Raw genomic sequence first — 16393 nt, 5'->3', positions numbered from 1 at the left:
TTATACAGAATAATTTCACCACCCTGACATAAAGCTAGATTCACACTTCACTTTATGCATGAAACTAAGTTACAGATGGATCAAAAAGTTAAAAAAAAATTAGGGGCACCTGGGTGGCTCAGTCGGTTGAATATCCGACTTCGGCTCAGGTCATGATCTCACAGTTTGTGGGTTCGAGCCCCGCATCAGGCTCTGTGCTGACCGCTTGCTCAGAGCCTGGAGCCTGCTTCAGATTCTGTGTCTCCTTCTCTCTCTGCCCCTCCCCTGCTCATGCTTTGTCTCACTCTGTTTCTCAAAAATAAATAAATGTAAAAAAGAAAAATTTAAAAAAAAGTTAAAAAAAAGTAAAGTACTGGAAGGGAACAAAATATGGATTATGTGACCTAAGAGTTGAGAAGATACATCTAAGCATGAAATAAAAACCATTAGTCTTTCTAGTCTGTCCACTAAAAAGTCGAGAACAATGAAAGCAATGGATACTTCCTGGAGCCTAGACTAAATACCATTTCCCATTAAAAGACACCGGACCTCCTTGGAGAAATCTGATTCCATGTGTGGTAGGAAATGTATAAGATAAGCCTGGAACATGACATCTAAAAGAAAGCAAGGAAACCAGCAAAGACTTATATTAAGATCACAACCAAAGGAACTGGGAACCAGCTTGAAAAGCCCTTTACTGGCCAAAGATGGGACAATTTGAACATCAAGAAATAGTAAATGCAAGAGGGGTACCTGAGTGGCTCAGTCGGTTAAATATCTGACTCTTGATTTCGGCTCAGGTCACGATCTCATAGTTTATGAGATCAAGCCCTGCATGGGGTTCCATGCTAACAGTGCAGAGCCTGCTTGGGATTCTCTCTCTTCCCTTCTCTCTCTGCCCCTCCCCTGCTCACTCTCCTCCCCTCATCTCTGTTTCTGTGAAAATAAACAAATAAACACTAAAAAAAAAAAAAAAAAAAGAAAGAAAGAAATAGTAACTGAAATGGACTAAAAACACTTCAAATGTTTTTAAATTATAAGTTCACTTATAAGAATACTAAAAACAAAAAACAAAATCCAAACCTCATGGTACACTTTTCAGGAGTGTAGGTAAACAACACAATATTTTGAAAATTGGTAAATAAGACATAAGTAACATATCTAGATTTTTCTCTAGGTACTTACTATTCCTCAGAGAAATCAAAGAATTGATAAGAAGGGACTCTTACATTTTACAACTCTTAATGAAATAATGGATCTAGATAATGATCCTCAATGGCTGTTTACATCACAAAACAAGACAACAAGATATTACATATCTCCTGATAAAAGTACAAAATGCTCTTCATAAAACTCAAACCAGAATCTCATCAAATATCTGGACCTAACTACCAACTACAGAGTCAGAAGTAACACGTTAGCTAAACAACACCAGTAAAATCCAGATTGTGACATTCTTAAAGGACAAAAAACTTGTGTTTATCAACAAAAACTTACAAGGAAAAAAATTAACAGAGATGAAGGGGTAACATATAGATTAAAAGATACTTCAAAGACTTCACTAAAAACAATGTTTGCATCTTAGTTTCTCATTCAAATTTAAGAAAACACAAGTGGAGAAATGCAAACACAGACTGGATATTTGAAGAACTCATAATATCGAAGGGATTGTTATTTTTCTGCAGGAGTGTAGATTATTTATAAAAAGTAGGATCCTCATTTTTTAGGAGATAAATTCAGATTAAAAAAGCAATTATTGAAATGTGGTGTTGAAGAGTGGCTGATGAAAAGAGTCTATATTATATGAAGTAAAGAAGAATTAGAAATACAAAATGACCATGTAAAATATGGTTGTACCACAGAACTACAAACAGGTTAAATGTATACCTAAAGTCATTTTTAATTCCATGAAAGAAAAAGAACACATGATCAGTGATTTCAAATTTATATATGGAGCACTTCACAATAATGTATCAGTGAAAGAAAAAATTTTAAGTAAAATCTGATGGAAACAAAGATTCTTTGTTAAAATTTTGGTATGTTATAAAAGAAATTAGAATACAGACACTTAGTGGACAATGGCAATGACATGTATTTTTGCACTTGGTATTAAAACTAAATCTGAGAGGAGAAGGAGTTAAGACGGTGCAATAAGGGGACTCTGGGCTTGTCTCTTCCCTCGAACACAGCTAGATCAACATCAAATCATTTTGAAAACTTAGGAAATTGATCTGAAGATTAAGAGAACAGTCTGCATAATTTGAGGGAGAGAACGTGGCAGGTACAGAGCACAGAGAGGTGAAATGGTGAAGAGACAGTGGTACAGCAGAAGGGAGGAAGCCCTTTTTGCAGGGAGGAGAAACAGGGGAGAGAGAGCAGTGCACTGGGTTTGCGCAAGAAAAGCACTGCCCCTGAAAGCAGCTACAAAGAATGAAAACAAGTGTAGGGGACTGCACAAGAAAACTGTTTCACAAAACCACACTGCCAGTTTTTATGAACAGCGAGGTACATAGTCTGAAGCTTCAGAGGTCAGCACCTGGCAGTGCTCTGGTGAGGAAAAGTGGCAGAGCCCCAGCAGCGGGCGGGCAGCACAGTCTGAAGATCCCCCGGGTCGCATGCGGAGAAGTTGTTCCCCTGCTTGGGGTGCACTTGGTAGAGGCGATACAGCCCTCTACCTCCACAGGGGCCCTATACTCCGACAGGGGCCACAGACCTGCCCTGTTCACCAGTATAGGAAGAAAGACACTGGTGGAGGGCAGCAAAACCTGGCGCCAGCGTTGTGTTGGGATTTATCATAAACTCTGAGCTGCTGCTGCTGTTGCTGCTGTTGCTGCTGCTGCTGCTGCTGCTGCTGCTGCGTGGTCAGGTGAATGTTTTCTGGGGCACCCAGATAGCAGCCACAATGTGGTTGAGACCCTCCCACAGATCACAGTGGGTCCCAGCTGTAGGGGTCTCTGAAGTGTGGGGTTTTGAAACACAGCAGCTCCTGAGATAAAACCCAGGAGGGTGGTGCCACCTGGCAGGCCACCTTCAGCTCTGACAGACTGAAGGTGGGGAGCTGAGAGGAGCTGGGGACAATGGAGGAGTGACTGATCACACATCTGTGAGGGCTTGAACTTCCCACTGGAGGGGCTAGAGAATTGGGTGAAGCCATTTTTACCATTAGCCCATCAGAAACTATCGAACTCAGGGAGCTAAACAGCACCACCAACTGGCAAAGAGAGCTGTACAAGCATGAAGTCCCACCCACTGTGCCCTCCAGGCACATTTCCACTAGGGCAAGTTCACTTGAGAATGAGAGCAGAAATCCTTCCCTGTGAAGACCAGCACAAATCCCTTCTGTGCTCTTAAGTCTACTGATCACAGACTGCTGCAAGTTTCAGCTTTAGGGAAAACTGGATCCAGCTTCATTTGGGTTTTTTTGTTTGTTTTTGCCCTTGGATACACAAAGAGCAAAGTTTTTATTTTTTTTTTTAACTTTTAATTTTTTAATCTTTTTCTCTCCTTTTTTCTTTCTTTGATCAAGCTCCCATTAACAAGCAGACCAAAACACACATAGGATCTAGCTTCCTTTATTTGATTTTTTAAAAAAACTTTTAATTTTAATTTTATTATTATTTTTGTTTTCGTCCAAAATGACAAGATGGAGGAATTCACCCCCAAAGAAAGAACAGGAAGAAATGATGGCCAAATCAATACAGATGTAAGTAAGATGTTTGAACTATGTTGTTAAAACAACAATTATAAGGATTCTAGCTGGGCTTGAAAAAAAGCACTGAAGACACTAGAGAATCCCTTATTAAAGACATAAAAGAGCTAAAATCTACTCAGGCCAAATTTTAAATTGCTACAACCAAGATGCAAACCTGAATGGATGCCACAACTGTGAGGATGGACAAAGCAGAGGAACAAATCAGTGATATAAATATAGATAAAATTATGGAAAATAATTAAGCTGAAAGGAAGAGCAAATTCAGGTAATGAATCATAAAGGCTGACTTACAGAACTCAGTGACTTCTGAAAACAGAATTAACATTCATAACATAGGAGTCCCAGAAGGGGAAGAGAGGGAAAAAGGGGCAAAAGGTTTAGTCAAACAAATTATAGCTCTGAAAACTTCCTGAATCTGGGGAAGGACACAGACATCAAAATCCAAGAAGCACAGAACTCCCATTAAATTAACCAAAAGCCAGCCATCACCAAGGCATATCACAGTCAAACTCACAAATTATATGAACAAGGAAAGAAACCTGAGAGCAGCAAGGGATAAAAAAAAATCCTTAAACCTACAACAGATGACAGATCACGTTTGCAGCAGATATGTCCACAGAAACTTGGCAGGCCAGAAAGGACTGGCAGGATATATTCAATATGCTGAATGGGAAAAATATGCAGCTAAGAATACTCTATACAGCAAAGCTGTCATTCAGAATAGAAGGAGAGATAAAGACCGTCCCAGACAAACAAAAACTAAAGGAGTTCGTGACCACTAAACCAACACTGCAAGAAATATTAAGGGGGACTATGAGTTGGTGGGGGTGGGGAAGACCAAAAGTGACAAAGACTAGAAAGGATCAGAGAACATCACCAGAAACACCAACTCTACAGGTAACACAATGGCACTGACCTCTTGTCTTTCAATAATCACTCTGAATGTAAATGGACTAAATATCCCAATCAAAAAACATAGAGTATCAGAATGGATAAAAAAAAAAACAAAAAACAAAAACAAAAAAAAAAACAAACCAAGATCCGTCTATATGCTGTCTACATAAGACTCATTTTAGACATAAAGATATCTGCAGATTAAAAGTAAGGGGATGGAGAACCACTTATCATGGTAATGGATGCCAAAAGAAAGCCAGAATAGTCACGCTTCTATCGGACAAACTAGATTTTATTTTATTTATTAAAAAAAAAAATTTTTTTTTAACATTTATTCATTTTTAAGAGTGAGAGAGACAGAGCATGAGCGGGGGAGGGCCAGAGAGAGAGGGAGACACAGAATCAGAAGCAGGCTCCAGGCTGCAAGCTATCAGCACAGGGCCCGATGCAGGGCTTGAACTCACGGACTGTGAGATCATGACCCAAGCCGAAGTCGGACGCTCAACCGACTGAGCCACCCAGGCGCCCCTATTTTTAAATTTTTTAATGATTATTTTTGAGAGAGTGAGAGACAAACTGTGAGCAGGGGAGGGACAGAGAGAGAGGGAGACAGAGAATCCAAAGCAGTCTCCAGGTTCTGAGCCTGATTCAGGGCTCGAACCCACAAACCAGGAGATCATGACCCGAGCTGAAGTTGGATGCTTAACCGACTGAGCCACCCAGGCACCCTGGGACAAACTACATTTTAAAACAAAGACTGTACCAAGAGATGAAGAGGGGGATTATATCATAATTAAGGAATCTAACCACCAAGAAGATCTAACAACTGTAAATATTTATGCCCCCAACATGGCAGCACCCAAATATATAAATCAATTAATAACAAACATAAAGAAACTCACTGACAATTATACAGTAATAGCAGGGGACTTTAACACCCCATTTACAACAATGGACAAATCATCTAAGCAGAAAATCAACAAGGAAACAATGGCTCTGAATGACACAGTGGATGGCATGGACTTAACAGAACTTTCCATCCTAAAGCAGCAGAATACACATTCTTCTCAAGTGCACATGGAACATTCTCCAAAACAGATCACACACTGGGTCACTAATCAGCCCTCAAGAAGTACAAAAAGACTGAGATCATATCATACATATATTTTCAGACCACAGTGTTATGAAGGTTGAAGTCAACCCCAAGAAAACATTTGGAAAGACCACAAATACTTGGGGGTTAAAGAAAATCTTATTAAAGAATGAATGGGTTAACCAGGAAATTAACGAGGAAATAAAAAAGTACATAGAAGCAAATGAAAATGAAAACATGACAGTCCAAAACCTTTGGGATATAGCAAAGGCAGTCTCAAGAGGAAGTATATTGCAATATGGGTCCATCTCAAGAAGCAAGAAAGGTCTCATATACACACCCTAACCTTACACCTAAAGGAGCTAGAAAAGCAAATAAAGCTTAATGCCAGCAGAAGAAGGGAAATAATAAAGACTAAAGCAGAAATAAATAATACAGAAACAAACAAACAAACAAAAAAAATCCAGTAAAACAGATCAAGGAAACTAAGAGCTGGTTCTTTGAAAGAATAAAATTGGTAAGTCCCAAGCCAGACTTATCAGAAAGAAAAGACAAAGTACCCAAATAAATAAAATCATGAATGAAGGGAAGAGATCACAACCACCACCACTGAAATACAAATAATTATAAGAAATATTATGAAAAATTATATGTCAACAAACTGGGAAACCTGGAAGAAATGGATAAATTCCTAGAAACATACCAACTACCAAAACTGAAACAGGAAAAGACAGAAAATTTGAACAGACCAATAACCAGCAAAGAAATTGAAACAGTAATCAAAAACTCTCCCAACAAACAAAAGTCCAGGGCCAGATGGTTTCACAGGGGTATTCTACCAGACATTTATAAAGAAGAGTTAAAATCTATTCTTCTCAAACTGTTCCAAAAAATAGAAACAGAAAGGAAAACTTCCAAATTCATTTTATGACGCCAGCACTACCTTGATTCCAGAACCAGACAAAGACCCCAGTAAAAAGGAGAATTACAGGCCAATATCCCTGATGAACATGGATGCAAAATCTCAACAAGATACTAGCAAATTGAATCCAACAGTACATTAAAAGAATTATTCACCATGATCAAGTGGGGTTTATTCCTGGGATGCAGGGCTGGTTCAATATCCATAAATCTATCAGTGTGATACACCACGTTAATTAAAGAAAGGATAAGAACCATATGATCCTCTCAATAGATGCAGAAAAACCATTTGACAAAATACAGCATCCATTCTTGATAAAAATCCTCAACAAAGTAGGGATAGAAGGAATATACCTCAACATCATAAAAGCCACGTATGAAAGATCCACAGCTAGAGCCTATCATTCTCAATGGGGAAAAACAGAGCTTTTCCCCTAAGGTGAGGAACATGACAGTGATGTCCATTCTCGCCACTGTTGTTCAACATAGTAGTGGAAGTCCTAGCTTCAGCAATCAAACAACAAAAAGAAATAAAAGGCATCCATATTGGCAAGGAAGAAGTCAAACTTTCACTATTTGCAGACGACATGATACTCTTTGTAGAAAACCCAAAAGACTCCACCAAAAAAATTACTAGAACCAATACAGGAATTCAGCAAAGTCACAGGATATCAAATCCACATACAGAAATCTGTTGCATTTCTATACACCAATAATGAAGCAGCAGAAAGAGAAATCAAGGAATCGATCCCATTTACAACTGCACCAGAAACCATAAGATACCTAGGAATAAACTTAAGCAAAGAGGTAAAAGATCTGTACTCTGAAACCTAGAGAACACTTATGAAAGAAGCTGGGTAAGACACAAAATGGAAAAATATTCCATGATCATGGAAAGGACGAACAAATATTGTTAAAATGTGGATGCTACCCAAAACAATCTACATATTCAATACAATCCCTATCAAAATAACACCAGCTTTTTTCACAAAGCTAGAACAAACAATTCTAAAATTTGTATGGAACCAGAAAAGACCCCAAATAGCCAAAGCAACCTTGAAAAAAAAAAGCAGAAGTGGAGGCATCACGATTTCTGGATTTCAAGCTATATTATAAAGCTGTAGTCATTAAGACAGCATGGTAATGGTACAAAAACAGACAAACAGATCAATGGAGCAGAAAAGAAAATCCAGAAATGGACCCACAACTATACAGTCAACTAATCTTTGACAAAGCAGGAAAGACTATCCAGTGGAAAAAAATACAGCCTCTTCAATGAATGGTTTTGGGAAAATTGGACAGCAACATGTAGAAGAATAAAACTGGACTTTTTTTTTTTTTATTAAAAAAATTTTTTTTTAACGTTTATTTATTTTTGAGACAGAGAGAGACAGAGCATGAACAGGGGGAGGGTCAGAGAGAGAGGGAGACACAGAATCTGAAACAGGCTCCAGGCTCTGAGCTGTCAGCACAGAGCCCGAGGTGGGGCTCGAACTCACAGATCGCGAGATCATGACCTGAGCCGAAGTTGGACGCTTAACTGACTGAGCCACCCAGGCGCCCCAAACTGGATCACTTTCTTACACTGTATATAAAAATAAATTCAAATGGGTGAAAGACCTAAATGTGAGACAGGAAACCATCAAAATCCTACAGGGGAACATAGGCAGCAATCTCTTTGACCCTGGCCATAGCAACTTCTTACTGAGCACATTGCCAGAAGGAAAGGAAACAAAAGCAAAAATAAACTACTGGGACTTCTTCAAAATGAAAAGCTTCTGTACAGCAAAGGAAATAATCAACAAAACTAAAAGGCAGACTATGGAATGGGAAAAGATATTTGCAACTGACATATCAGATAAGGGGTTAGTATCCAAAATCTATACAAAACTTATCAAACTCAGCACCCAAAAAACAAATAATCCAGTGAAGAAATGGGCAGAAGGCATGAATAGACACTTTTTCAAAGAAGACATCTAGATGACCAACAGACACATGAAAAGATACTCATCATCAGGAAGATACAAATCAAAACACAATGAGATATCACCTCACACCTGTCAGAGTGGCTAAAATAAAGAACACAAAAAACAACAGAAATTGGCAGAGGCAGAGAAAGGGGAACCCTCTTGCACTGTGGGGAGAATGAAAACTGGCGCAGTCACTCTGAAGAATAGCATGGAGGTTCCTCAAAAAATTAAAAATACGGGCACTTGGGTGGCTCAGTCGGTTAACTGTCCAACTTTGGCTCAGATCATGATCTCATGGTTTGTGAGCTTGAGCCCTGCATCAGGCTCTCTGCTGTCAGTGCGAGCCTGCTTCAGATCCTCTGTCCCTCTCTCTCTCTGGCCCTCCTCTGCTACCTCTCTCTCTCTCTCTCTCATAAATAAATAAACATTAAAAAAGTTAAAAAAAAATAGAACTACCAAATGATCCAGCAACTGTACTACTAGGTATTTATTCAAAGGTTACAAAAATACAGATTCAAAGTGGTACACGCACCTCAATGTTTACAGCAATATTATCAACAATAGTCAAACTATGGAGAGAGCTCAAATGTCCATTGACTGATGAATGGCTAAAGAAGACGTGGTATATACATACAATGAAATATTACTAAACCATCAAAAAGAATGAAATCTTGCTATTTGCAATGATGTGGGTGGAACTAGAATGTATTATATACAAAGCATTTTAAATAAGGCAAATCCCATATGATTTCACTCATACATAGATTTTAAGAAACAAAACAGATGAACATATGGGAAGGGGGAAAAAGAAGAGGAGAAACAGAAAAAAACAAGAGACTCTTAACAGAGAATAAACTGAGGGTTGATGGAGGGATGTGGGTGGGAGATAGGCTAGATGGGTGATGGGTACTAAGGAGAGCACCTGTTATGATGAGCCCTGGGTGTTGTATATAAGTGATCAACCACTGAATTCTACTCTGGAAACCAATACTGCACTGTATGTTAACTAACTAGAATTTATATAAAAAACTGGAAAAACAAAAAAGAAAGAAAACTGAAGAAAAGATTAAAAAAAAACAACAAAAACCCTAAATCTGAATAATAAATGTCGTTACTGTCTTCATGCCCTAATGCCTTTTCTATCCTAAGCTTCTCATAGGTCCTTGGGCATACAAACTCCTACACATTCTTCAAGACCCAATTCAAAAGTAATGTCTGTAGTGAAACTTTCGTTAACCATCCCAGCACTACATGAACTGTTTGCTATGCAGCCAGTAACACTATGAAACCATCTCTTTACAGCTCTTTACATCTTTATACTGTAAATTTGTTTTTTGGATGTGCTTCTTTAAAGGCTGAGAATAATCTTTTTTATTTCTAACTCCTAGCACATACACTCTCCTACAGGGTACTCAATAAATATTTGCAGAATCAAATGGAATCAGGATTGCAGCATCTAAAAATGGCTTTAACAAATGACGAGCTCTAAGAAGCCTTGTTGAGTCTTATTCAAAAAAGACTTCCAAAGAGGAGGCACATATCAAATTTTGTAACACTGATCCTACTAGCAGATCGGAAATTGTGCTATGCATTTAGGTTCATTAACCTTTTTAGCACTTTTTCTTCTTGAAATACTATAAGTGCTTCATCAGAAACAGCTATTCTCAAACTTTTTAGTCAACAAACAGGATTAGCTGACTACCTACTCTATCAGCTACCATTTGCCTGTTAAGACAAAAACGAAATCTAAAAAAAAGTAAAGAATACAACTGACAGTGGTGAAGAAAGTTTCAAATTAACTTACAACATAAAACAAGATGGTCAACTTAAATTAATCAAAGAAATAATCAGAGACAAACTAAAGCACTGACTTTTAAGCAACATTTTGACAAACAGATTTTACACTATAATCTAGTACACACATGCCTATATTAAACACAATAATTACCTTTACCGACATGATGGAATCTGATACATCTAATTTTCTTTTCATTGGAAAAACAAAGAATCAATCAAAAACCTACCAGTAGAGACCTGCCAAAATGATTTCATGACACTACTACTGGGTTGAGATTTAAAGTTTGATAAACACTGTCCAAAGAAATTGTGCATGCTACTAATAATCCATACACTACAGCGATAGCTATAATCCTATATCAAATACGTATATGAAGTTTACAGCAAAGTACAATGTCTGTAGTATATCATAAAAATTATGAATAGCAAATATAATTTTAAAAATAATGTGGTAATTTCTATCAGTAGTTAGAAAAAGTGAAATGGAATCTTTGATATCTAAAACATGAAAAAAATATTATGTCTATTAAGACAAGTGCCTTAGTCCTAGACCTCTAAAAAAGTGACAAAGCAAAGGGTCTTAGCTGAGCACTGTTAAAAGATTTTATTTTAACCATTATTCTTAAGTATTTCTTCAAGTGGAAGAAAGCCCTGTCTTGAGAAGTTCAGTTCTACTCATTGTTGATCTTAGTTATTAAATTGTGAGATACGGTTTTAAAAATAATTCTCATTGAGTGTCCAACCCAAACTCAAATTTAAGACAAGTCACTCTTCCTAACCAATTATTACCTTTAAGTTGCTATAATAAAGAAATTCTACAGCCACCATCACCTTTAAGTCACATTAAAGAAACCTCTTTTCATAGCCAAATAAGAAATCAACGCTTAGCTGATTTTGTTTTTTAAAAACTAGTATCAAAACACCTTCCCCAATAACCTACCATTAGGCAATGATGCTCTACCTGTAATTTATATAAATTTCTTAGTTTAGGTGCTACTACATCTCCATAAACATCCCTCTTAACAGAAAATATTTTCGCTAAAACACTTCAGCGGCTTCAAAAGAAAATTTTCATGAAATGAAATGACAGAAATATAAATATAAAAGCATTCCAGAACAAAGAGCATTTATGTATATCAAATAAAATTGCCATTTACTTTTTACAAGACTGCCACAGACACATGAAGTTGTGTCCAGGTTTTCTCACTGGATCCCCTTGTTGACTAGATGCACTGAATGGAGAAGGCTGAGAAGTGCTGGGCTGGTTCTGCACCTGCGCAGCTGGTGAAGGCGTCATAGGAGTGTTCTGTGAAAAACACAACCGCACCGTTTGTGAGATGACACGGAGAAACATTCACATTTTATACCACAGGTTTAAAATGAGGATTATAATGACGACTGTATGATTATATCGATAGTTATAACTTCTAAAATAAAATTTACATTTGTAGTTTTCATAATTATTTTTTTTTAATTCTTTAAAAAGATAACTATGCTTATGAAAATAATTAGGAAGTAAGATTCTTTTATTTCCTATGAACCACAAAGGCAAGATCATATTGTTGTTGTTACAGGATATACATTATTTTGAATTAAGAATTTTATATTAATAAAATTAGGCAGAAACACAATTATAAATTAAAATAAATAAAGCTACTATAAATGCACCCATTTGATTTACTTACGTACATTCTTTACAAGAACAAATCAATTGCAAACTATTATTTTTTGGCATACATTTCCATTTAGATTTTTTAATCAATACAACAAAAAGCAAACAACACATAGCAAAAAGAAAAGAAAATTTCTGATGTTAAAAATGAAGTAACCATAAGTATAATGTTGTAAATATTATTTTATAGTTAGCTGTTTTAACAACTTTAGTCTTTTATGTTGTCCAGTTAGAGCTTTTGATGGACAATACAAGTAAAAAGATTCTAATTATAGACATAAGTCTTTAAATATAAGCTATGTTTTCTTCTTCTATACCACATCCCTTTCTCTATAAAAGATACATAGATAAATAATTACAATATATCTTAAAACAATTTGAAGCAATATGTTTTCTTTGAACCTTAATTCAGATTTATTAATCCTCACAAAGGAAAAAATAATATTGAATTTCTCATATAGAAATGGCAGCACACCATTTCAAAGCATTGTTTGAAGGCAATAAATTTAAACTTTGGGAAGATATTAAGTACACTATTCACTTATATGGTGGTATTAGAAACACTTGGGTAAAACGAAGTTAAAAATAGCTGAAAACGTCAGATTAAGATTCATAGTAATTAGAAAAAAAGATGAAACACATAAAAAGCTACAGCATAAAAAAAAGGGAGACTGAAATGCTGAAAAAAAAACATGTCTCTTAGAAATGTGAAGTCAGGGCACCTGCGTGGCTCAGTTGGTTAAGCATCCGACTCCTTTTTTTTTTTTTTAATGTTTATTTTATTTATGTTGAGAGAGAGAGAGAGAAATAGAGTGCAAGCAAGGGAGGGGCAGAGAGAGAGGGAGAGAGAGACGATCCCAAGCAGACTGTGAGCCATCAGCACAGAGCCCATTGCGGGGCTCGAACTCATGAATGGTGAGATCATGACCTGAGCTGAAACCGAGTCCGAAACTTAACCAACTAAGTCACCCATGTGACCCAACATCTGAGTCTTGATTTTGGCTTAGGTCATGATCTCACAATTTGTGGGTTTAAGATCCATGTCTGGCTCTGCACTGACAACATGTAGACTGCTTGGGATTCTCTCCTTCCCCCTCTCTCTGCTGCTCCCCTGCTTGTGCTCTCTTTCTCTCTCTCAAAATAAATACTTAAAAAAAAAAAAAAAGAAAGAAAGAAATGTGACATCATGGGGTGCCTGGGTGGCTCAGTTGGTAAAGTGTTCAACTCTTCAGTCAGCTCAGGTCATGATCTCACGGTTCACTGGTTTGAGCTGGGGCTGGTCTCTGCACTGACAGCATAGGGTCTCTTGGGATTCTCTCTCTCTGCCCCTCCCCCGCTTTGGTGCATAGGAGCACAGGTACGCACGCACGCACTCTCTCTCTCTCTTTCTGCCTCTCTCCCACTAGCTCTTTCTCTTTCAAAAATAAACTTAAAAAAGGTCCTGGGGCACCTAGCTGGCTCAGTTGGTTGAGCAAGTGACTCTTGAGCTCAGGGTTGTGAGTTCAAGTCTCATGATGGATGTAGAGATTACTTGAAAAAAATAAAATCTTGGGGCACCCGGGTGGCTGAGTCGGTTAAGTGTCTGACTCTTGATTTCAGCTCAGGTCTTGGCCTCATGGTTTGTGGGACTGAGCCTTGTGTCGGGCTCCATGCTGCAAAGCCTGCTTAGGATTCTCTCTCTCTGCCCTTTTCCCCACTTGTGCTCTCAAAATAAATAAACTTAAAAACAATTAAAAAAAAAAGAAAGAAATGTGAAGTTAGGAACTTTGGAGTTCCAAGCTCTAAGGAAAAAAAAAAAATCTACCTTTGGGATATAATTAAAGTTGTTTCTATAGTTGGGTCCCACCATTAAGATTTTATAATACAGTTAGGGAGAAAATATACATGCATATACATGCATGAAAAACAGGTGTCATGGATAGGATGTGAACTTTCTAGTCTGACAGATCCGTACTCAAACTTTAAATCTGCCTTTTGAACTAGTTATGTGACCCTGGGCAACCTATTTAACCTCTCTGAACCAAACTGTTAAGTAATGAAATCCAACTTTAGGAATGGTGGGAAGACTAGAGAAATGACAGATGAAGTACCGAACTCTAGAGTCTCAATAAACGGCAACAGTTACTATTATTATTATACTAGAAGTCCAAATAGAGAAATCCAAGAGGGAAGTTGTATTTTGGAGGAAAGATGATGAGTTTGCTTTGGGAACAACTACAAAAGTTAATGCTGGAAACATGGATCCGACAATCATTCACCTGTGAATTCTATTTTTTTAAATCACTTTAAAAAAAATGTTTATTTATTTATTTTGAGGGAGAGAGCACAAGCACAAGCAGGGGCAGAGAAAGAGGGAGATAGAGAATCCCAGGCAGGTTCCATGTTTGGCACAGAGCCCAGTGCTGAGCCGGATCCCATGACTTGTGAGATCATGACCTGAACTGAAATCAAGAGTGGATGCTTAACCAACTGAGCCACCAAGGTGCCCTCACCTGTGAATTTTTTTTTTAATTTTTTTAAATGTTCATTCATTTTTGAGAGAGAGAGAGAGACAGAGAGACAGAGTGTGAGTGGGGGAGGGGCAGAGAGAGGGAGGCACAGAATCCGAAGCAGGCTCCAGGCTCTCAGCTGTCAGCACAGAGCCTGACGTGGGGCCTGAACCCATCAACCTGAACCGTGAAATCATTACCTGAGGCAAAGTCAGACGCTTAACCGACTGAGCCACCCAGGCACCCCTCACCTATGAATTCTTTAAGCCATAAAAACCGATGATGAGAAAGCAGATGGGGGTGGGGGTGGGGGAAGAGGGTCAGAGACAAAGGAATGGAACAATAGAATTAGTTTATTTATCAAAAGAATTATGCAAATTGATTCCCTGAAATAAAAATATTACATTAAAAATACAGGAAATTCTAATAAAGGGGAGTAATCAAGAGGACCAGTTTCAGCCAAATACAAATATTAAAGAGTAACAAGTAACACATATCCCAGAATTTTAATTTAAGGGTAAATTTGCCAGAGGCATCAAATTTCCTCAGGATTAACCTTCTGGTTCCCTATACTTTCACCACTTAAATTAGGTATCTTATTGACTAGCTTGTCATATATTTGTAGATTAAGCTTATTTTTACTTTTGTAAGTGCTAACAAATCTTTATCCTATTTTTTTCTATTATGGAACTCTTATTTGGTGTCACATAGAAAATTTAAGAAGGAATCACAGGGTATTTTAACCCCAAATGTTAATGAGGGACATGGAAAGAATGCTCTCAAATTAACCTAAGCTGTTAAATTAAAAATGAATAAAGATACATTAACCAAATGCAAGGTGTGAAAAATTTGTGGACCCTGATTCGAACAAGTTGTTTAAAAAACAAACAAAAAACCCACCACATTATTTTTTAAAGACAACTAGAGAACACTGACCATGAACTGGGTATCAGATAATATTAAAACATTACTATTTTTGTTAGATGTGATTTGGTATTGTATATGTATCTAAATAGGTAAAAGTACTTTAACAATTAAAGAAATAGACTCTGAATTATTTATTGGCAAAAAGAAATAATGTTTGATATTTGTTTTAAAGTACTCCAACAGGGGCACCTGGGTGGCTCAGTCAGTTAAGCAACTTCAGTTCAGGTCATGATCTCATGGTTCGTGGGTTCAAGCCCCACATCGGGCTCTGTGCTGACAGCTCAGAGCCTGGAGCCTGCTTCAGATTCTGTTTCCCTCTCTGTCTGCCCCTCTCCTGTTCATGCTCTATCTCTGTCTCTCAAAAATAAATGTTAAAAAAATTTTTTAAGTACTCCAATAAAAAAAATGATAGTGGTGAAGAACAGATGAAACTAAAAAGGCAAAATGATAATATTTTAAGCTAGGTAATAGATACATGATGATTTATTGGCTTTTGTGTATGTCTGAAAAATGTGTACAATAAAAAGTAAACAAATGACAAGAAGAATTAAATAGATCAAAATATACATCAGTGAAACAAAAAGAATTAAAATACTTACAGAATATACCAAATGAGAAATTCTAAAAGTCATGTTTTCTTTGATCACAGAGGTAATATTTTTAGGTTTCCTCTTGTATTAAAAAAATTACACATTTCGGGGCGCCTGGGTGGCGCAGTCGGTTAAGCGTCCGACTTCAGCCAGGTCACGATCTCGCGGTCCGTGAGTTCGAGCCCCGCGTCAGGCTCTGGGCTGATGGCTCAGAGCCTGGAGCCTGTTTCTGATTCTGTGTCTCCCTCTCTCTCTGCCCCTCCCCCGTTCATGCTCTGTCTCTCTCTGTCCCAAAAATAAATAAACGTTGAAAAAAAAAAAATTAAAAAAAAAAATTACACATTTCTTT

General features: G+C 37.4%; 1 protein-coding gene across 2 annotated transcripts in view; it reads right to left on the bottom strand.

Moving 5' to 3' along the window:
• ARID2 (AT-rich interaction domain 2) overlaps positions 1–16393 on the bottom strand; it is a 170686-nt gene that overhangs the window by 26175 nt on the left and 128118 nt on the right. For both annotated transcript variants that reach the window (XM_045465413.1, XM_045465412.1), the window contains one exon: positions 11524–11672. In XM_045465413.1, the coding sequence (XP_045321369.1) occupies positions 11524–11672 (149 nt within the window). The remainder of the gene's footprint in view (positions 1–11523; positions 11673–16393) is intronic.

This window comes from Leopardus geoffroyi, chromosome B4 (assembly GCF_018350155.1).
Source record: "Leopardus geoffroyi isolate Oge1 chromosome B4, O.geoffroyi_Oge1_pat1.0, whole genome shotgun sequence".
In the NCBI taxonomy this organism is placed as follows: domain Eukaryota; kingdom Metazoa; phylum Chordata; class Mammalia; order Carnivora; family Felidae; genus Leopardus; species Leopardus geoffroyi.
Note: the sequence above shows the minus strand (reverse complement) of the source record. Positions and strands in the feature narration are given on the sequence as shown.